Here is a 20841-nt window from a genome sequence, read left to right as displayed (position 1 = left end):
GAGACCCGCGTTTCTTGGCAAAGTTGCGGATTTTCCCTTTCGGGACGATAACAAGTTAGGCCCGGCAACGCATGGCATCTTGACTGATGGACACGACGCAGTCACCTATCAGTTTTTCAAATGCACATGGTGAAAGATCGCCCTTCCAGGTCTTAAAGCTTCCAGCGCAGGATGACTTTGCTATAGTTGTTCTTTCAAGAGTATCTTATTAAACATTAAACATCCCCCTCGACAGCTTAAGGATCATCCTAGTAGAAGAGACATATTGGAAGGGTTACTTAAGATATGTCTTTCGTCAGAAGTGATGGAATCATTTTACTAATTCTGTAATCCTGATCGAGTCTGCCAACAAATCTGACAAGATTTATGAGACCTATGGATACAATGGGTGCCCTTAGGCCGTTGTCGAAAATCACATCGAAGCTCAAATCAGACGTACAAAGTAATTTCGAGCCGGGGGCCTTCTGGCTGGGTATCTCCGCGGAATTTAATCTATGAGATAGATTTGGCGACTTTTTCCATTCACAGGGAGGCAAACTGTGTTGATGATGCGCGGGCAGCGGGCTCATGGGGAGCCCCTGCCGTAGATAATCCACACATGCGGAGGACCATTCATTGACGTTGACCCGTAAGAGCATTCCCAGCAGCGGGAGGCTTTTTTTTTGTTTTTCTAGCTTGAGACAAGCCTATCATGATCCCCGCAAAGCGATAGCCCCCAGGAGTGAGAGCTCAATTCGTCGTTTGGCGTCGCCATGTGAACCGTTAACCTGACTAGAATCCGTCTTCACACCGGGCGAAGGTAACGCTCCGAGTTTGTACGCCTTCTTGATCTTGCTGATATCGGAGATTTCGGAGAGTGTCTGGTCATCAAACGCAACGGCAGTGCCTTGGATAGAACTTTCCAGATGTGCGGCAACGGAGTCATGGGTTATCTCCGGAGTTACGGAGACTTTGACCACCAACAGGTCTTTAGTGGAGTCGGCAATGCCGAATTTGCGGAATGAATCAGCAATCTGATCCTGTTAGACAGTGTCGACGTGGTAGTGCTGGAAGGACAACTGACATTATTTGCCGGACTCAGAGAGAGGACAATTTCCGAATGCACATTGCGGGACTTGAGTCGGTCATTCATGTAATCATTGACCGCTCGGAAGATGGCTGTTATCGCATGTGTTCGCGATAGGACCTTTGAATTCTCATTAGACATTCACCTCCCCTGCCACTGCATTTTAAGAAGCTTTCTCACATACCATGCTGGCGTCAATCAAGGCATATTCGAACTGTGTGTTGCCGGCAAGCAGCTGCTGCCGCAAAAAATCCGCATTCTGGACATCACGGTACAGCGCCACGTGTACTGGAAGAGACGATGGTAGGTGAGGGAAATCAATTGTCTCTAGCTGCGCTGCCATGATCAAAGAGAAATCAAGTCCACGATCAGTGCAGAGCATGACGTATCTCAAACCCGCCGCATCTGCCGCATCTGCCCCTCGGTCACGTGTTGTTCTGGAAGATTCGGACTTAAGAGATGCCGGCATCCGGGGTGAGTAAGCCGTCTGATACGCCCAATATAAAGCTCCCCTCAACATTCTCTCTCTTGACATCATCGTCGCCATGGCTTTCTTCCTCCGGCGCCCGTTCGCCGTGTCCTCGGCTCTTCGCCAATCTCCTAAGATCTCAAACACCGCTCGCTTCATCCATAACTCCCCTTTCAAACCTGCCCAGGCGACTCAGCCGCTTGGAGCCTCGTCCTCGCTCTTCTCCAAGTCCCGCCAGACCTTCCAGAATGCATTTCGCCGGACCTACATGCAGCAGTCCTTCAACCCCACGCAGGGTGGTAGTACTACTCAGAAGCTGATCTATGGTGCTGCCATCGTCGGCGGTACTGTTTTGGCCACCAACTTCGTCTTCAACCGCGAAACCCGCGAGGATGGCGGCATGCCCGCTTTCGAACGGAGCTTCTTGAACGAGACTTTCATGCACACTGGACTGGGACTCGGTATCATCGCCATCGCCGCACGAGCTCTACACACCAATGGATGGTCTTTCCGTCTCATGGCCATGAACCCTTGGGCTGTCCTTGGTCTCGGCCTGGTCGGCAGCATTGGTTCGATGTACGGTACTTATTACACTTCTCCGGACAAGTAAGTTTCTCTCACCATCCCAGCATGCTCCAGACTTAGTCCTGACATGTGAATAGCTACGTTATGAAGTACGGCTTCTGGACCGCATTCAACCTGACTCAGGCTGCGCTCCTCTCCCCGCTGATGTTCTTTAACCCCGCTCTGCTCGCTCGGGCTGGTATCTACACCGTTGGCTTGATGGGTTCCATCGCTTTCGTCGGTGCCACTGCTAAGCAGGAGAAGTACCTATACCTCGGTGGCCCTCTTCTTGCGGGCGTGACCCTTGTCGCTCTCTCTGGTCTTGCCCCTATGGTTCTCCCTGCCACTGCTGCCCGCACCCTGATGTGGTCTGAGCGCATCTGGTTGTATGGTGGTCTGGCTGTTTTTGGTGGCTTCACTCTCTACGATGTCCAGAAGGTCCTTCACCACGCCCGTCTGGCTGAGCGCGGCTACATCAAGCGAGATGTCGTTAACGAGAGCGTCAGCCTCGAGCTGGACTTCATCAATATCTTCGTCCGCATGGTCCAGATCCTCGGCATGCGGAGCAACAACCGGAAATAAGCGAATACCCTCGGCGTTCGACATAATGGCTTCTCCTTCTCATCTACGTGACATCCTGTATTTCTAACGAACCTTCCTGTTTCCTTTGCCCCTCGGTATCATATGCTCGTCTCAATCTGAGGCACTCCACAGCCGCAAATGGGGAATCTATCTCCACTCCTTGGCTTCTTGAATATTAGAATAGTTAATTTTTCTTTTGGAATATCAATCCTCGAAGTTCCATTCGACTCGTTTGTAGATGTTATTATGCATTAGATCCTGTACGCCGCCATGGATGAGCATTCCGCAGTAAATTGAAACCTTTGTTCCCATACGTCCATTCCCATCGATATTACAAACCCCATCTCGGTCGAGATTCGGAAGGTCTGCACATTTCGAGCTTCTAGCCTTCATCAGTTTCCCCTGGATCCGAGATTGCCTGAATTTATCAACTCGGGATCGTCTTGTGGAGTGAAAGCCGCAGAAATCCCGGGAAATCCTCTCTTGAGGACGTCGAGGTCCAATCCAAGCCGAGATGCCTGTGCTGTAATGGTCTCTTTTCTGGCAACTTCGTTCTGTCTGGACTGTGTGAGAGAGAGCCTCGTCATCAGTGGCGTTGTGGTCCTCTCTTTGATTCGGGCCCAGTTGAGGCCGGCGACGTCCTGCAGGACTTTACTTCTCACAATCCCGTCCCAGACAGTTGAATTGATCTCACGATATGTGAGAAGGATCAAGGCGACAGTCGCCCAGTCACGGATACGGTTCTCTGGGAGACGCAGTTGCAGAACCTTATTGGGCCCGGAGAGATCCATTACGTGCTTGAAGAGGGGTCCAACCTTGGGCTCCTGGAGCAGGAATCCGCTATCTTGAGTTCGAACCTTCAGCTTGGTTCGCCTGGGGTCCGCAAAGCCTCTAGTTGTAGTCTTTGATTCCATGTTGTCGGTGGGTGTTGAGTTCGGCTTGAAGGTGAACAGGAGCGAGTTGTCTGCAAGACCTTCCAGGTTGACGAAGGCGCTATTGCTCTGGGTGAAGTGGATGGTGGTTTTGTGCTTAATAGCTGGCCATGGCTTTGGATCGTGCACGCTTTGTTTAATAGTCATCGTGCCGCTGAGGATGTCGAATATCACGTCAAGCTCGGTGTCTTCGTCATGAAGGGGGCGTATTTCGCCTGACTCAGTGTCGCTTAGCAACAGATTCAGGGGCTCGATTGGAACTGGCTTGGGTTCCTGGCAGCTGCAGGAGGGATCGTCACTGTGTTTCGTTTGATTTATTAGCTCGTCTGAACTTGCTCGCATCAAGATCGGATGGAACGCACCAACGTCCCGGCATCGTGGGCGAGGGCTTTCGGTACTTGACTGATGACTCGGTTGGTTTTTTCTAAGTTCTTCAAGCAGTTCTGTTGACTTCCTGCTTCTCTGCTGAGAAAGAAAGTGTTGCTCGTCCTGTGTTGCGTTGGATGTGGCACTCGTGGGAGAGCAAGAGGTGAGATATCAACTTGAATTCCGGTGCCTCTGCGATTTGAGCGATGACTACGTCCCAAACACATTCAAATCCCCAATTAATTAGCACTAAGCCTTGTCACTTCATCTGGTATCTATAATTCGACGGGGTATTCGTGGCCGGGCGTATAACCGGACCAATATCAGACCGCGGACTCGCTCCCAAGTTTCGGGCTTGGTTTAGAGACTCGGCAGCGGCGAAGCTCTTTCACTCCAAAATTCGTAAATAATTCCATCGCAATATCATGAGTGATGTACAAGCTTCTTGCTGGACCTATTTTTCTGCTACGAAAAGACGTAGTTCTCTATTTCCGACATACATTTTGATTCCCGCCATCTCCATGGCTCAACTTACTCCGGCTTTTGTTTACAAGAATTCTCTGTTTCCCTAAAGAGCTCCAATATTTTGTATTTCATGCCACGCACCTTTGGTGTAGTTTATTTCAACTTAGGAGCCCGTTTCACTAAGATTTCTTGGGTTGGAGCGTATTATAGAGTATAGGAAGCTCCCGACGTGCGGAATGACCTTTTGTGTCTCGATGAAGAATCCTTTTTTTATATCTTAAAATGTATTGTTTTGAACAGGTGATTTCTCCACTTGTGTTCCAAGAATTAACATTACACGATACTGGTGGGAAGCATGGTGAGGTATCACAGTCCTATACTGACACGGGCTTCTGCCAGGAAGAAAAGCGCATATGTTCTTTGATAATTGAATTTTTCAAATACTGGGCCCATTAGGGAAATTGTTTGCCATATATATTCAAGGATAGACAACCTCTTGTCCTCGTTGACACTACCTAGGTAGTAGTTCAGCTTCTTCCGCACTCAAGTTTCACTGAACAGATAGCCTCGAGATTCAAGGTGCATTGGTTCAAAAGGAATTCATCCATCTTTATTTTTAGCACGAGCTGAAGACGGTTTCCCTCTTCTGCTATTACGCAAAGATGTAAGCAGAGAAGAAATAGCAACTGTCTGCGTGAAGAGCCGAAAGCCCCTTTGAGAACCCCGGAAATGGACATTTATGAGCATGGTGTATAATTTGCCTCAAAATACCCATTCTGCCATCAAACCAACTCATATATAATGCATTAGTGCATCTATATATCCCATGCGAGCGGAATACTTGGGGACGGGCAGCCCTAACAAGTGCGGAGTGTAAGGAGTACACGCTAACCCAGAAAGGGGCACAACTCGAGAGAGCTTTTCCCCATCCGCCAGCAAACGTCAGACTACAATCCGCAACGCCATCGCCCGCCACCCACTCAATTCGTCACCCGCGACGTCCTCCAGATTTCCCTCCACAATCTGACTACCATGTCGAACGAAATGGAAGTTGACCCCCCGGTCGCCCAGGACGACACCGCCGAGCAATCCGGCCGCGGTTTCGAGCCTCAAACTCAGTCCGGCACTGTCGCTGTGCGCAGTATTGAGGGATGGATTGTCATCGTGTCAAACATCCACGAGGAAGCTTCAGAGGAAGATGTCACCGACCTCTTTGCTGAGTATGGCGAGATCAAGAACTTCAACTTGAACCTTGATCGGCGCACGGGTTATGTCAAGGTGCGTTGTGGTCATTTGTCGCTCTCCCTGTTGTCCCAGGCTGCAGCTGCGGAGATACTACCGCCTGTCTAGAGCTGCTTTCGAATGCTTTGTGGCTATCAAGGACATGACTGCTAACACTCTTTCTGCACTAGGGATATGCCTTGATTGAATACTCAACCCTCCCCGAAGCCACCGAGGCCATCAAGAACCTGAACGGTGCCAAGCTCCTTGATCAGACCATCCAAGTCGACTACGCTTTTGTTCGCCCCCCTCCTTCTAGCAAGGGCAAGGGCGGAGGACCCAAGGGAGGTCGTGGTGGCCGGGGTCGCAGCCGCAGTCCCAACCGCAGCCGCAGTCCTGAGGGTGATCGCAACTAAGCCTTTCATTCTTGGCAACGACGAATTCCTGCTGGGGATAGCTTATGTGGCCCGCGACTCTTGATACCTAGCTTCTCTTTTTTTTTCCGCCCTCCTCGACTGCAGCGCTTATCTCGCCTTTCATCTCTACACCCATACGACACTTGATGGACGATGAAACGGGTGTGGTTCCTTTTACCGCCGACATGATCACTCTCCATGGCTGCCACTATGGTTACACGCTAACCAATTTCGTGTGATGCCAGGCACACCCATGGGGAAGTATATGTCGGCGCCATGATACGTGGTTCCAACGGGTATGAAGACTGTTTCGGGCTATTCAAGTTTCAGTATGCTGACTTGGGCTCAGAACCGAAGAATGTCTTTTTTTAATCGGCGACATGGCTTGGAAATAAAGCCTTTTTGCCTCATGACACATGCCATTTGAAATACAGGCCGGTGTTTCAGTTCCGATCTATGATAGCAATGTGAAAATCCCCGGACTTCCGGGCGAATATCTTTCATATGATGGCCTTCTTGTAGCCACCACTCCGACCTGTAGTCTCATGATTTGTCGATTACTGAGTGTCTCAACAACTTTGGGCATCTTCAACTACATGTTTTCGAATAGTCTATTCAGGGATTTGTTGGTGGACAGCATCTCCAAGTGGCCGGTTCTGCTATGCTACTTCCACACTGTCCGTCGGGGGTAATCCTTAACAGTTAATTCTTTACTCAAGCCCTGTGCGCTTCCAGGATTCGTTAGTTATGTATCGGGTGAGTCAATCGCCTAGCCCAACTGCTCATAAATGTTGAATAGCCCATGCATGCTAAACATGATAGAGGGGACTATGATCAATTGTCAATCTGCATCGATAATAGTGCCGAGACAGTTAAGTTATTGCGGACGACTAAGGGTCTCGAGTGGAGTCTCCGCTTCACTCCAGTTCCCTTGCAGCATCACCCGACCTCCATGTGGGCACCACGTATAGCTCTCGTGATACAGATGATATGCGGTTCACCCGAGTCCTCGCTACAGCTTTTCCCGCTTGAGTGACAAATGGTGGAAAGCGTCCTGATGCCACATTCTTGGGGAATTTCGACGGCAGGTGGGCCGTGAGTGACTAAGCCCCGTCCGGTCCCCAACTTTCCCCGCATCGTGCGGTTGCGCCCTTGTCTTCGTGCTGTGCAGGTGTGAATGTGCTTGAGCACTTGAGTGCTTGACTCCGGCTGCACTGGTATCCTTATAGAAGGAGGGGTCTACGCTGGCGTTGCAGCTGGACACCCTTCTCTCCTCGATGGCGTCCCGGTCGACCTCCCTCGCCCCTGCCGGGCAGCCATGGCCTCTATATCTGCTTCTATTTTTACTCTTCCTCTCCTTTTCAGCCACGGCCAACGCGTTGGCGTTACCACCTCAGAAACCATTCGGCGAGCCTCTCCCCATCGTCGAGGGCTCCTTGGACCTCTTCAATGATGTGCGTGAGGGTGATCTCGGCGAAAACGATGCGACTAGCCTGGGGAGCCGGGCAGCGCCTGCCGAGACATTGCAGGACCTGCTCGCCGCGTTGCATGTCATGCAAGACAAATACTTCGTGCTGTGGATGGGAACATGGCCTAGCAGCATCGATTGGACTGCCGCTGTTCTGGGAACGCACGTGGTTGCAACGCTCTCGTCGTATAGCGCGCAGCCGCTCGGTGGCAACCAATCCCTCGAATTGACGCCTGTTGCGCTTGAGAACACGGTCAATTACTTCTTTAGTCACCTCACCACGTTCTACTTTGGCGAGAATGCGTTCAGTCTGCGTAACCAGGCCTACGACGACATGCTCTGGGTGGTGCTGGGATGGCTGGAGAATATCAAGTTTCAAAGCCTGCACACGGACTTGCACTACTCGTCATCGAACGCAACGGCAGTGAGTACGTGGTATGGGACTCAATTCCGGGACTCGGCGGCACACCGAGCCCGAATCTTCTACGAGCTCGCATCGGCGGGTTGGGACAAGACGCTCTGCAACGGGGGGATGATTTGGAATCCTTCCTTGGTTCCATACAAGAATGCCATCACGAACGAGCTGTTCATATCTGCGAGCATTGGGATGTACCTATACTTCCCTGGCGATCCCATTGACGCCCCATTCTTCACGGATCGAGCGCCTGGCGATGGAAAGCAATATCCGCACAACCCTGCACATTTGAATGCGGCCGTTGACGCCTACGCGTGGCTCAAGGACTCCAACATGACTGGCCTCGGTGGCCTCTACGCCGACGGCTTCCACATCAGCGGCTGGCAAGGCACCTCTCACCCCGGCTCGCGGAAGTGCGACGTGCTTAACACCATGGTGTACACATACAACCAGGGCGTCATTCTCAGCGGGCTGAGAGGTCTCTGGCTGGCCACCGGCTCACAGGACTATCTACGAGATGGCCATGGGTTGATTGGCAAGGTACTACGCGCCACTGGCTGGCCAGAAACTTCTTCGAACCAATGGGCTGGGCTGGGGCGCGGCGGTGTACTGGAGGAGACGTGCGACTCGCATGCAAGCTGCTCCCAGGACGGACAGACCTTCAAGGGCATCTTCTTCCACCACATGGCGGAATTCTGTCGACCTCTCCGACCGCACGAGGAGCGATTTATCGCTGGCGAGAAACCCAAGCTGGAAGCCGACGAGGACTGGAACAGGGTCATCCAGCGCCACCTGAAACGCTGCCGTGCCTATGGGCCCTGGATAGAGCACAACGCGCGAGCTGCGCTCATGACACGCGACGACGAGGGCAAGTTCGGCATGTGGTGGGGGTTTCCCTTCCAGCAGCCCGTCGCTTCGAACGAAGCTGTGAACAGTAGCTTTCTCCCCGCGGACGCGATTGATTATCGCAACGACGGGACCGGGGTAGCTGCTTCGACCGACGGTGTCCCGCGAGATTTCAATGATCGGGGCCGAGGCCGTACGGTGGAAACCCAATCCGGCGGCATCGCCGTGCTGAGGGCTTTGTTTCAATGGCAGACTAGCGATGGCGGTGTCTTCTCATGAATCACGATCAAATTGGGCTAGGTGTGGCGATTCGGTATCATTAGCATGAGTTTACTTTGTACGAATACATCACCGGGGATTTCCATTTCTCAAGGATTCAGAGCCATTTGCCCCTCATCCTAAAACCAGTGACAGTGTGTCTCTCTCGTCGTGCGTGTGGAGTACAGCTGGCAATACATATCGCCGTGCCGTCCAAGTCTGAGACAGCAGACGCGGCTCTGGAGTACGTACCACGGATCAACCTATGTATAGACCAGTTCAACGTCAATCCCGCAGGCACGCCAAAAGCACCCGAGTAAGTGCTCCATCCTCCTTCCGAGTCTTGTATCACATACTCTACCCACTCCGCTCCCTTAGCTTCAGCCCCGTGCGCTCAGCACCGATCGACCCGGCGGAGCCAAGGACGGACGGAAGACATCCGCGCTGACCGTCGCAAAAAGAGACCGAAACCAAGGATGGGATCTCAGCACAAAGCAAAAATGCGCGATCGATGGATCTGCACGGGTGGGACGGCGACGTCCAGTGTGACGTCGGAGAGCCTCTTGGTCGGGTCTGGCATGGAGACAGGGGACACATACATACACTCGCATCGGCATCGACCGCTGAGCTGAGCTAATTGTGTCCTGTGTCTAACGCTGACGGCCGGAGAGAGAAAGCTGCGTCCGGTAGCGTGGCAAAGCCATGCCAAGTACAGACTCATGGTCCGTTCGACATCTATGTCACGACAGGAAGGCCGTACTTGTGTCTCGCAGGGCGGACCTGCAGCTGTTGCAAGCAGAAACAAAGCACGACAGGCCACGGCGACACGACCCGCAAGCAGGCGCCCGCACGCAAGAGCAGACAGAGTATGTCGATATACAAGTGGTACTCCAACACTAGTAGGACACTACGACGCGATCTATTGATGGTTCCAACGCGGGAATCCAGTCACCGAGAGAGCGAAAACACAATCTCGGACAACGTCCTCGTCCTAGCGCAGGAAAGCTCCCGACAAAGCACCGCTCGTTCCACTCCATCCTCAGTATCAAACCGAATTCCCCGAGCGACCATTGGCGGGGCAGGGATAAATGCTTCCGCGGGACCGCGAGAAAAGAAAAAAGGCAAAAAAAAAAAGAGACGGTGGCCAGTGAGACGCGGCGAAGCGATGAGCAGCATCGTGCTCCCACCACCATTGATACCCGCACCGACCTAACCATCGCGCGCCACCCGCCCGCCCCCCTCTCAGAGGCGGAGTGGGCTCGCATGGTCGACGTGACTCACTCGCCTTCTCCCCTCCATGAGGGAAGATGAAACGAGTTCGCAGCGGGGTGGGGAGGTGGGCAGAGGCGAATCAGCGGTGGTTGGCGACACATCGGCAGGGTTGCCAGACACATCGGTGGGAAATTGGCACTGGCCCTGGCCCTGTGTATACGGGATACTCATCATGATGAATCCCCGATCCCACAGTGGAGTGATTGACAAGGCGTGACGTGGATGTCTCATCAGAAATAAGCAGCGCGATGGTGGAACCACGTCGCCCCGTGTCAATTCCATTCCAGGAGGATCATTGAGGATCGCAGTAATACTGGAGTAGATGTATGGATGATCTAAGTGAAAGGGTGGCGTGAAATCGTATCGTCATTGAACTCTCGCACGAGTTGCTTCTGTGCTTCTGACATGGCATGAGAGGTCAGGTCTGAGCGGGCCCATCTGACTCGGGGATCCAGGAACGAATCCCACTGGTGCACGGCGATGCTGTCGGAAATGGGAAATGAAAAAAAAGAAAAGAACTAGAAAAAGCTCTGCAGAGCTATGATCGTTGAGAATTTTCCGATCGGTCACATTGGGTTTCCATCGCAGACGGTGGCACTGCATTCTAGTACGACCGTGCAGGTCGTACAGGCGGCTGCAGCGACGGGGAGAGATTGAGCGATGCCATCCGGTCGTCCATCTTCCTGCATCGCATGTGAGAAACCCAGCAACGTCTCCCGGCCATGCCGTCATCAGAGATTCGCCTCGTGCGGAAGTGCGCCAGTGATGGAGTGGTGTCGGCATTGATTCGAGCACTTGTTCTTTCAAGCCACGAAGGGGGATCCCGTACCTGATGTGGGAATCTATATCCGTGGATATGTCTACGAGGTAGACTACAGTACCTATGCACTACTCACAGGGACCCGCGAAGTATTGTGGTTATTCATGATATGCTTGGCCTGTGACTGATACAGAACAGAGCACAACCCACGAGGACTTGGGGTCTCCCCATCATCTCATCTCACCACCAAAGCCACCAAAGACTATACCCGCGAACGGCGCCCCGGTTACCTAGCTGGGTAGCCTAGTGGAAGCCCTTCGTCACCCGTGTCGGCACATCCACCCGCGTTCCGCAGAGAACATTCTTCTGTTCCCAAACCCAGCACGGTGGACCCCTTTGGATCCTGGGGATCGGCGTCGTGACCCTGCTTGGCTTCACCCTCCTCCCGATCCATCAAATAAACAGGGAGCCCGTCGAACCCGCGGGAATGGATCATCTGCCCAAGCGGTTACCGGGCGCGCATTGGTCCCCGGGGAGTGGGTTGAGGTCCTCCGCGCCACTGCACGCGGGAGAGGCCTCCTTCCACTCGGCGTGGCGGTTGGGTTTCAACCGCTCGCCCTAGCGGGGAGCTGCGAGGCGCGCGCTCGAGTCCTCGACGTGTACAGATGTGCCGCTTCCTCACTGTCGATCGAGAGCCGGAGGTCCGGACGGGGTACCGTGGACAGTAGACAAGCCAGTTACTGCGGTACTGAGAGCTGTATCTGCAGGTCCACGTACCCTACGCAAGGCGAGTCAGCACCAACGGTCAAAGGGAGCAACAAGCGAGGGAAAAATCGCCTCTTCCTCGGGTCGAAGGCTGCAAATAGTAGGAATCGTGGGCCGGTATCATGATGGGACTGGGGCGGTGGGATCGGCTGGTTTGTAGTTTGGAAATGGTAAAGTATTGACTATGATTGGGTCTCTTGGACGCTGCAAAATTTGATGTTGCCCATGATCCATAGTTGCCAATCCCTCCGAGCGGGATGACGCCGTTTCCACCGACGTAACTATAACTAACTTATAACTAACTGTTACCTAGAGTGAGTTATATACCGACGGGCCTCAAGGAATCACTTGGGGCGCTGCTCATCCCTTGGCTCAATCTTTTTTTCTGTTTTTCGCTGGCCCTCGGGCGCATGGTGGCCACTATACCGACGCGTGAGAATGTCCTTGCCGGGCGGAGTAGACGGGGTACAGATGGGTGAAAGGACGCTCGTCCGCGTGAAATGCTCGAAGCCAGTCACATGGCGTCATTTCCACTCGTTGCGGCTCGATCGACAATGCATAGCGGCCCCCTCCCCTGAGCGGCGGATGGAGATGGTGCTTTCCCCATGCCTATCCTCATCAAGCCCGGCAGCCAATGATGATGCCTCGCGTCTTGTCAGATCCAAAGTGACCCCCTACCTCATTGTTATGTAGGTAGGTACTGGCTTCTCCCCACCCAGGCTGCTTCCGGGGGGCCGACTGGAATGCAGTCAGCAACCCGGTTCTGGGGTCGACGTGGCGGTTACACTAGTGCTCTGGATATGGAACCCTCTTCGGTGCTTGACCGACTGTCGCGTGGTTGATATGGAGATTTAATATAACCATCCCCGTCGGGGTGGCGTGAACGACAGAGCAAAGGCGAACGGAACCACACTTAGGGAACCATTCATACTGTACTATGCCATATGGGTTCCTCAAGGCTCGGGAAAACGCATCTGCCAGTCGGTGGCGATAGAGAGGGCCCATTGGCTCCGAGGGCGGAGCTTGCCCTAGCCTAGTCGTAACCAGTTTTTGACGAAAAGTGGAAGGCGGATGGTGGAAGAGGTCAGTGGTCGCTGGTTGGTGGAAGAGTGGAGATGCACGTCGAGGCGGTGTAGCGCCAGTAGCGACGGCAAAGGCGAAAAAGGAAGGCAAGCGACAGGGGAAAAAAAAGGAAAGGGAAAGGGGGCAAGCGAGAATGACCATAATGACTGGCCAACTAACACCTAAACCGGGTTTTACCCCCCCTCGATAAGTCGAACTGGCTGTTTGCGAGTCCTTTATTATTTTTCTCCCCCCTAAAACAGGTCGACCCTCCTTTTTTCTGTTTTTCTGTTTTCCCTTTTTTTTTTTTTTTTTTTTTTTTTTTTTTTAAATTCTCTTTTACTCCCCATTCCTCCGCCGCGATATGATACACTACTACGATCCACTAGGTAATCAGCGTACCAAGTCGAGGGAGCACTTAACCCACGGTAGTATCTTCACCGAGAAAAAAAAAGAAATAAAAAAAGAGAAATGGGGAAAATCATAGGAGTCCCGTTGTCCACCATGATCAGATAGCTGTGTAGCTGTTCATCCTCAATAGATTAATATCCACATAGGCGTGCAAACCACAAACTCGTCTAGGGAGGGGCAGCCGATCACTTCAACCAAGGGAACGCTCCTCCACCTTCTGAAAAGGTACTAAGATAGTCAGTGCCAAGTGGGAGCCTGACTAAGTTCAGTAGTATATGCCGGGTACGACTCAGTACTACTGCGTACGGATCCAGAGGTACCCCGTACGCAGAATACACCCGTACGCCGCGCTAGTTCGTCGCGGGAATCGCTGCCCGTAATCTGGTACTTCGGCACGGCCATGGTGGTCGTGGTACTGTGTACTCCCCTGCGCCCCAAGCTCGGGTGTCGCCCTGTACCGCCGATACCGACTCCTCTCCTTGTCCCTTTTTTTACTTCTCTCCCTCTTTCCAACACTCCTCGACTCTCTCATCCACCATCCCGATTCTTTCGACCTTCTCTCCTGCTTGACGACGCTTCATCCCCCCCGACCGCGTTTCATCTCTTTCTCCCTCCCCCCTCCCCGTCACCCCAACGCCTTCCGCCCGAAAAGATTAACGGTCTCCATCTCAACTGGCTCCTGCGACTTCTCAACACGTCCTCTCGACGGTCCAAATTCAACGCCCGTCATCCTCCTCGTTCCGATCCTCTCCCCCTCCGACCCCGGTAGCTACCTCAAGCGTAACACAGATTTCTCGTCTGGGGTACATCGCTAGGGGTAGACCCGTGGTCGTTCACCGAACTCGTTTCCGACCCGCCAGTTTCTTCAATCCAACCACATCCCCCCTCCCTCTCTTCAGCTCGCCTTGGTCGGACTCGCACCAAGACCTCAACCACCGCCGCCACGCTGGACCTCACCAATACTCTTTTTGACTGCATCTGTTGCGAGCAACCACCCATATGGCCTCTGATACAGAGATGACTGAAGCTTCTCCTGTGGACACTCTCCCACAGCCCAACGACGGCGGCCGCATGCATATGTCATCCCTGTCCTCTTCTTCATCCATATCCGACGCCGAGACTGAACGCCGCGGCCGCTCCGAACGCCCGCGCATGGCGAGCCGCAAGCCCAGCGCGTCCATACTGGTGCCGCGAGACCACCCCGAAATCGAAATTGAAGAAGAAGAATTCCCTCCAGACGATGCCCGCGCCATGAGCCCCCGTCGCAATTCGGCCGATCTGGAACGATTGGGCAAGGAAGCCCGTCAAACTCTTCAGGAGTGAGTGCCACCCCTGGGATCTTGCTCGACAATGACCCGGCCACTAACCCCGTCCACCACAGACAAGCCAAGGCTCTCCAATCATCGCTGCAGGCCCTCGCGGAGCGTATTGACGCAGTAAAGTCAGACCATGATAAGCTGGAGAACGAGAACAAGATTTTGCAAGACTACATCGGCGGCCTCACGCGCAACATGACCAAGAGCGAAATGACCCGGAGCACGAAGGCGCGGAAAGCGCAGAAATAGCTCGACCATCCCCTGGGGGATGAGACGATGTTGCAGGACAGTCGGAGGCGTCGCTCCGCTCCTGCACACTGGAGACGAAGTTTGAACATTCATCCGAGGAGTTTTGTTCCATATTAGGGTGTTTGGAAGCCGCCGTTGCGGCCTGTTACCGATGGTTTTTGATTTCTCTTCGACCTCAGCACAATCCCCGTTCAGTCTGAGGTTTTTCCGCCTCGGAGTTGCGTCACTTTCTGTGAAGTGGAGTCCGACTTCGAACCCGCATTGCAAAAATGTCTACACGACAGTCAGAATAGGCATTACGAGGCTCTTTGGAAAAGACACAGCTGCCCCTTCGCAAATCTGGGCTATTCCAAAGGCCGGGTTGTCACTACAACATGCTCTTCCTTCACGCAGCCACGCGACCGAATCGAATGGCCACCCCCTTCCCCCCTTTCTCAGAATCGACGCCACAAACTTTGTTACTACTCCCCACCGCTTCTTCGCACCGGAATCGACCGTTGCACCAGTGTGCTTATTTGCTCACGGGGCAAGGGATTGCCAGTGACATCATCACATACCTGGGGTTCGTCCAGTTGTCCGCCACCCGAGTCTTGGCAACCTTGAAAGTCCTCGGATCCTCCACTCACAAGCCACGGTGTGTGCGACGCAATCTATACATGGCTCCAACTCGGGACGGGGATTTCTTTGCATTTTTCGATACTCTTGGGGCTCCTGTTGACACTCTTCATCTCACTTCTGTTTTCCTCCATCTCTATTTATGCGTCTACCTCCCATGGCGTTATCATTTTTTCCTTTTTGAAGTGACAACCCGCGGCGGCTCTTTGAGACCTCATGTTTTTCACCTTGTACTTTTTTTATCTTTGGATGCATAGCACCTTCGGCGTTTCCGGGACTGGGACTAGACTCGATTTGATTGAATGAACTCTTACCGGAGCCCACACAGGAAATATTTTTGTCGTCATCAGGCATTGCATGGTCACGGTCATGGTCAACGGCAAGGACGGCGTGGAAAGTGGAAAGCATCATCAGGGGTTCTCTTTTCGGAGCAGTCCATGTCCTCATATCCACGTTGTCTTATTTTTTTTCGCTTTCATCTCATCTGATCGACTCCTAGTGGGAGGCATCTCTGTATATCTTTTCCACTTTTATGCTCTCGATTTTTTTTTCCATCTCTACATGGACTTGACCACGCAGAACGACTCCTTCATTTCCTCTTCCACCATTGCCCACCCTTTTTTCTTCTCCGGTCATTTTGCACCTTGTCCCACTCACGATTTCCGTGCGGCTCTACCTCTGCTACTTGCTTCGCTCTCGTCATACCCCAGGAACATGCATGTCGCATGTCTCAAGTCCTCGCCCGTGTTCTAGATTTGGATGCGCCCGTCATACCATACATACCCCCCTCCGCTGGCTTGCATGGTCGTCACTTCCGCGATACTAAATGAATGTTCAAAAAACCACGATCCCGTTTCTGATAGCCGTAGATGAATGGCGTTCTCGAACGACTAGTTACCATACGATGCCATGATGTAGTCCAGCCCTGCTGGATATCACAACCAGAAGCGCAGTAGAGTGTCGAGGGGTCAATGCGACTGGGTTCCAACGCTCCGTCTCTGGATTGGGCGAGTCATCTACAGCAGATACGAGGATGGGCATGCAAGTCGGTTCTGTGTGTACTTGGGTGGACTCCGTGGACTACTGATGCGGCTTAGCCGCCTGGCTTTGTCTGAGACATCGAGCATAGAGGGGTCTATTCGGGGGCCGTGGACGTTCATTGTCTCTGTTTCGATGCCAGACCTGTCTCTTGGGCTCTTTCCTGGATTGTTCAGCACGGTGCATGGAAACGGCTGGAGGCTTTCTTTGGTTAATGTCTGGTCGATGTCTAGGCTTGACGATGGCTGCTGTGTGTGGGGGGGGGGGGGGGGATAGTCGAACAGCCCTGATCTCGTATCTGCCAGCGAACCTCGGATCAGTCTTCCGTTCCTGGAGGTGGGAGCGGGTAGGGATCTTTCTTTCAGCGTTGGATCTGCATAGTTCCCAATCTGTGGTTAAAGAAAGCCGGGTCGTGGATAAGTGAATTAATTGGTCTCGTGCTATGTATATCTTTAACGGCTGGCTGGCTGGTGGGGTGGCATCTACGAAACTCGCTCAGAACTACTCTATAATACATCATCTACCCTCCCTAACGACATCCCAGAGACTATGATACTTCAGAGTCAAGCTGGTTAGACATCACCAGGTAAATATACTGCAGTTGGTCTTTAAGCCACATCTAGCGAGAATCAAACGCCACATGGGACAGATACGGAAGGCAAGAAAGGCATAGACAGAGAGAAGAAAGAAAAAGCCAGATCGGGGATCGGTACGAGGCCCTCATTGTAGTCCTGATAAGGAGCTGGTTTAAAAAAAAAATCTCTGTCCGTGTGTATGTGTGCGAGGAATTTGGAGAGTGCGCGCAAAGGGGACTCTTTAAAAGGGGATAGGGAAAGGGGCAAAGAGACAAAATAACAAGGAGAAGGGACGAAACGAACAAAGAAGAGGAGCTTGAACAGGTCCATGTGCAGCAAAAAACATGCCAAAGCCAAGCAGAAGGCTTGAAGCAAAAGAGGCCCATCAGCGCACCAGAAGAAAATGGACGTCACCCTTCATCCTGAAGCCGCGAAGCCTCGGGAACCCGGAAGACGAAGATTCGAATCCATGCACGTCACAGCCTTTCTGTCCTTCCCCATATACTTGAACTCCTTTGCACTTGAAGACGCGTCGCATGAACTCTCTCTCTGTTGTCCCATCTACCCCAAGGACGCGAGTCCATCATCAAGATCTTTTTAGATTTCACCGTTTACTCAGCGGGCTTCTCACCCTCCGCAGCGGGGGCTTCCTCCTTCTTCTCGGCGGGGGCGGCACCCTCGGCGGAAGGCTCGGCCTCGGACGAGGTCCAGAGGGTCTAGAAAAGCGATTCGTTAGAATGGGGTTCATGACAAGAAAATCGGAACGAATAGGAACGCACCAGATTGTCCCGGAGGAGTTGCATGATGAGAGTGGAGTCCTTGTAGCTCTCCTCGCTCAGGGTGTCGAGCTCTGCAGTTCACGTTAGCCCCAGTTCGGATTCTCGAGAGATGCGATAGGATGTTGACTGACCAGCAATGGCATCATCAAAAGCAAGCTTGGCCAGGTGGCAGGCCTGGTCGGGGGAGTTCAGGATTTCGTAGTAGAAGACCGAGAAGTTCAGGGCCAGACCCAGGCGGATAGGGTGGGTGGGGGCAAGGTCGGTCTGGGCGATCTCGGTGGCAGCCTTGTAGGCCTCCAGGGAGGCATCGGCGGCACCCTTACGGCGGTCGCCAATGGCGAACTCGGCCAGGTAACGGTGGTAGTCACCCTTCATCTTGTGATAGAAGACCTTGGACTCGCCGCTCTCGGCGGACTTGATGAGGTGCTGGTCCAGGACCTCGAGGATGTCGTCGCAAATCTTGGCCAGCTCGGCCTCGATCTTTTGGCGGTACTCCTTGATCAAAGTGACCTGGCCCTCGTTGCCCTTGGACTCCTCCTTCTGCTCGATCGAGGTGACGATTCTCCACGACGCACGGCGGGCACCGATGACGTTCTTGTAAGCAACAGACAGGAGATTCCGCTCCTCAACGGTGAGCTCAACGTCGGCCGAGGCAACGACCTTCATGTTCTCAACCATCTCTACATCGGATTTGTCAATATCGGTGACTCTGGGAGAGATGGAATCCATGGGGGCGAACCTTCATAGCGCTCAGCCTGCTCGGCGAGCTTGGCGAGGTAGACAGCGTCTTCGTGGCCCATGGTGAAAAGTTCTAAATCAATTAAATCGTGGTCAGTCACATTGCCCGGTACAATATTCTGTGTGGCCATCAAGTTTGGAGATGAGAGTGGGAATCACGCCATCGACATCATCGCCAGCGACCGGGGAGGGGTAGACACAGCCAGGATCTACTGTCAAACGGGGGGCCACTTCAGCTGCATCCCCTTCCACACCGTCGCGGCATTCTGATCAGGTCATTTACTCTCACTGGGACGGAGATGATGACGACCATCGGCGTTGCCAACCGATCTCGTTGGACTGGCTCCCGGCTGAGGGTGTTTTGGGAGGGACATGGCATAGCGGTCGCGGAAACGGTCCCACCAGTAAACAAGGAAACGGGGATCAGGATAAAATCCGCGATCGAGAAGAGTATGCGATGTCGATAATCAGGGGATTGGAGGGAGTCTCCGCCTTGAGGAGCCTCAGATATGCCCCCCTGTCCAATGATGACCCCGTTCCGTCGTTGTGGGATTGGGGGGATGTTTGTGTGGTCGCTGGGCGGGGCACAGCAGGGAAAAGGAGGAAGTTGGGATCAAACCGAGCAGACTCACCTGGATTTCGGGAAAAGAAGGAGAAGAGAGACGGGGAATTCGATACGCAGTGGTGGATGGAGAGGGGGGAAGTGGAAGGGGAAACAGAAGTAGGGGAAGAAGAGGAGAGCGAGAGGAGGGGGGGATGGACAACACCGCCTTCAATGCGTTGGGATTTCTCCTACGCCTGACGAGCAAGAGCGCTCTCGCCCACGGCAACGGGCATCAAATGGCCATGTCAGCCGTTTCTACGGTACGATTCTGCTCGATCCTATCCTTCCTGGTCTTCATCCGGCCTTCTTTCCTGCTGGCAATCGACCTCGTCGTGCTGTCGTGCACCGCCGCCGCCGCCATCGCGCTCGTCTTCTGTGTGGTTCGGTGGGCCTTCGAGCGTCATCCCCCATCCCGCACCCGCCAATCGTCCTGGGTCCTGTTGGCGCCTCACTTGGGGGATGGCTATACGGGCGATATCCCAGGAAGCACGGCGCCTACAGCCGTTCCATGCCATTCCCTGCTTATTTCCTTCGAAACAAGCCCTAATCTCACTGCCCGCTGAGCCGCCAGTTCTCGACGCCGACTGCGCCCATCACCCGGGCAAAAGAGGTGTCACAAGCAGATCCATCACAGCCGTAGTCAGCTGTGAGAGGATAGCTAGGCCCATCCTCAGTCGTAGTCGTACCGCACCCGTCCTGCCAAAGGGTGATCTCCAGCCTGATCTCTGATCCCCAATCGAATGAGAACGCGCCGACTTATCGCAGAGATTTCCCGCTGACATAAGCTATTATCTAATGCACCCCGGAATCCCCGACGGTCACCTGATGCGGTCTTGGCGTGTCGTCATGCCATGTCTGTGTCAGCCGGTTGTGTCTCCCGCGGTCTTTGCTTCCCATCTTCCACTCTCTGTTTCTCTTCTCTGCAACAGACTACTGACTGTCATTCTCGCCCATCATGCTTCGTCAATCCATTATCCGACCTGCTGCTACGGTCAACCGTGCCCTCCTCCAGCGTTCCTTCTCTGCTGCCGTGCCTCGTATGGGTGAAGGCGATACTGGAGCCCCCCGCCCCAGTGCCGGCGGTACTTCTGGGTATGTGACTCGCTGTCTCACTTGCATTCATTTATATGCCTTGCCCGTGAGAAGTGTGCCCGCTGTAGCGGCGATAGCATAGCTTTCTCTGCGGTGCCGCAGCTGTATGACATCACTCAATGCTGACTTGATTGCGTGGTGGCAGTGACGCCTTCACCAAGCGTGAGGCAGCACAGGAGGCCCTCTACATCCGGGAAAAGGAGCTCGAGAAGTAAGTAATGCAAGCTTGACTATGGGAATTGCGCAAACTGACCTCGGTTTCCATGAACAGGCTCGCCAAGCTCAAGCAGAAGATCGGCGATCAGCGCAAGCACCTCGACGAGCTTGAGAACCACATGTACGTTTTGCCCTGGCCCATAGCAATATTCCAGATGGCCTGTCCCATATGACACTGCACTCTTGTGGATAGTAGCGCTGATTCTCTGCAGTAACAACTTGACCAAGGAGTCCCAGCGGTAAAGCTCGGGCTGATAGTTGCGCATCTGTCTCGTTCCAAC

The 20841-nt window shown here is 53.4% G+C and overlaps 9 protein-coding genes across 9 annotated transcripts; 6 read left to right on the top strand and 3 right to left on the bottom strand.

The window, feature by feature from the left end:
* Positions 1-689: 689 nt before the first annotated feature.
* Positions 690-1409, bottom strand: N7459_008749 (EKC/KEOPS complex subunit CGI121/TPRKB; the record flags this gene model as incomplete). Its single annotated transcript, XM_056947917.1, has 3 exons — positions 690-1019; positions 1064-1186; positions 1251-1409. The coding sequence occupies 3 exons, from the start codon at positions 1407-1409 to the stop codon at positions 690-692; spliced, it is 612 nt and encodes a 203-aa protein (XP_056797427.1).
* A 202-nt stretch (positions 1410-1611) lies between these two features.
* On the top strand, positions 1612-2681 carry N7459_008748 (Bax Inhibitor family protein; the record flags this gene model as incomplete). The annotated part of the gene is made up of 2 exons (XM_056947916.1): positions 1612-2141; positions 2198-2681. The coding sequence occupies 2 exons, from the start codon at positions 1612-1614 to the stop codon at positions 2679-2681; spliced, it is 1014 nt and encodes a 337-aa protein (XP_056797426.1).
* A 392-nt stretch (positions 2682-3073) lies between these two features.
* N7459_008747 (uncharacterized protein) lies at positions 3074-3989 on the bottom strand (the record flags this gene model as incomplete). The annotated part of the gene is made up of 2 exons (XM_056947915.1): positions 3074-3911; positions 3976-3989. The coding sequence occupies 2 exons, from the start codon at positions 3987-3989 to the stop codon at positions 3074-3076; spliced, it is 852 nt and encodes a 283-aa protein (XP_056797425.1).
* Positions 3990-5476: 1487 nt separating this feature from the next.
* On the top strand, positions 5477-6081 carry N7459_008746 (RBM8 family RNA-binding protein; the record flags this gene model as incomplete). Its single annotated transcript, XM_056947914.1, has 2 exons — positions 5477-5722; positions 5857-6081. 2 exons carry the CDS (start codon positions 5477-5479, stop codon positions 6079-6081), a joined length of 471 nt encoding a protein of 156 aa, XP_056797424.1.
* A 1277-nt stretch (positions 6082-7358) lies between these two features.
* Positions 7359-9089, top strand: N7459_008745 (putative glycosyl hydrolase; the record flags this gene model as incomplete). The annotated part of the gene is made up of 1 exon (XM_056947913.1): positions 7359-9089. One exon carries the CDS (start codon positions 7359-7361, stop codon positions 9087-9089), a length of 1731 nt encoding a protein of 576 aa, XP_056797423.1.
* A 5248-nt stretch (positions 9090-14337) lies between these two features.
* Positions 14338-14903, top strand: N7459_008744 (short coiled-coil protein; the record flags this gene model as incomplete). Its single annotated transcript, XM_056947912.1, has 2 exons — positions 14338-14657; positions 14720-14903. The coding sequence occupies 2 exons, from the start codon at positions 14338-14340 to the stop codon at positions 14901-14903; spliced, it is 504 nt and encodes a 167-aa protein (XP_056797422.1).
* Positions 14904-17742: 2839 nt separating this feature from the next.
* artA (14-3-3 adaptor artA) lies at positions 17743-18710 on the bottom strand (the record flags this gene model as incomplete). The annotated part of the gene is made up of 4 exons (XM_056947911.1): positions 17743-17847; positions 17911-17981; positions 18042-18590; positions 18650-18710. The coding sequence occupies 4 exons, from the start codon at positions 18708-18710 to the stop codon at positions 17743-17745; spliced, it is 786 nt and encodes a 261-aa protein (XP_056797421.1).
* A 778-nt stretch (positions 18711-19488) lies between these two features.
* Positions 19489-19815, top strand: N7459_008742 (uncharacterized protein; the record flags this gene model as incomplete). Its single annotated transcript, XM_056947910.1, has 1 exon — positions 19489-19815. One exon carries the CDS (start codon positions 19489-19491, stop codon positions 19813-19815), a length of 327 nt encoding a protein of 108 aa, XP_056797420.1.
* A 392-nt stretch (positions 19816-20207) lies between these two features.
* N7459_008741 (uncharacterized protein) lies at positions 20208-20803 on the top strand (the record flags this gene model as incomplete). The annotated part of the gene is made up of 4 exons (XM_056947909.1): positions 20208-20344; positions 20490-20555; positions 20616-20681; positions 20773-20803. 4 exons carry the CDS (start codon positions 20208-20210, stop codon positions 20801-20803), a joined length of 300 nt encoding a protein of 99 aa, XP_056797419.1.
* Between the last annotated feature and the right edge of the window lie 38 nt (positions 20804-20841).

Source organism: Penicillium hispanicum, assembly GCF_028827665.1.
Source record: "Penicillium hispanicum strain IBT 35686 chromosome Unknown utg000007l_segment0_segment0, whole genome shotgun sequence".
NCBI lineage: Eukaryota > Fungi > Ascomycota > Eurotiomycetes > Eurotiales > Aspergillaceae > Penicillium > Penicillium hispanicum.
This window is presented reverse-complemented; position numbering and strand designations above follow the sequence as displayed.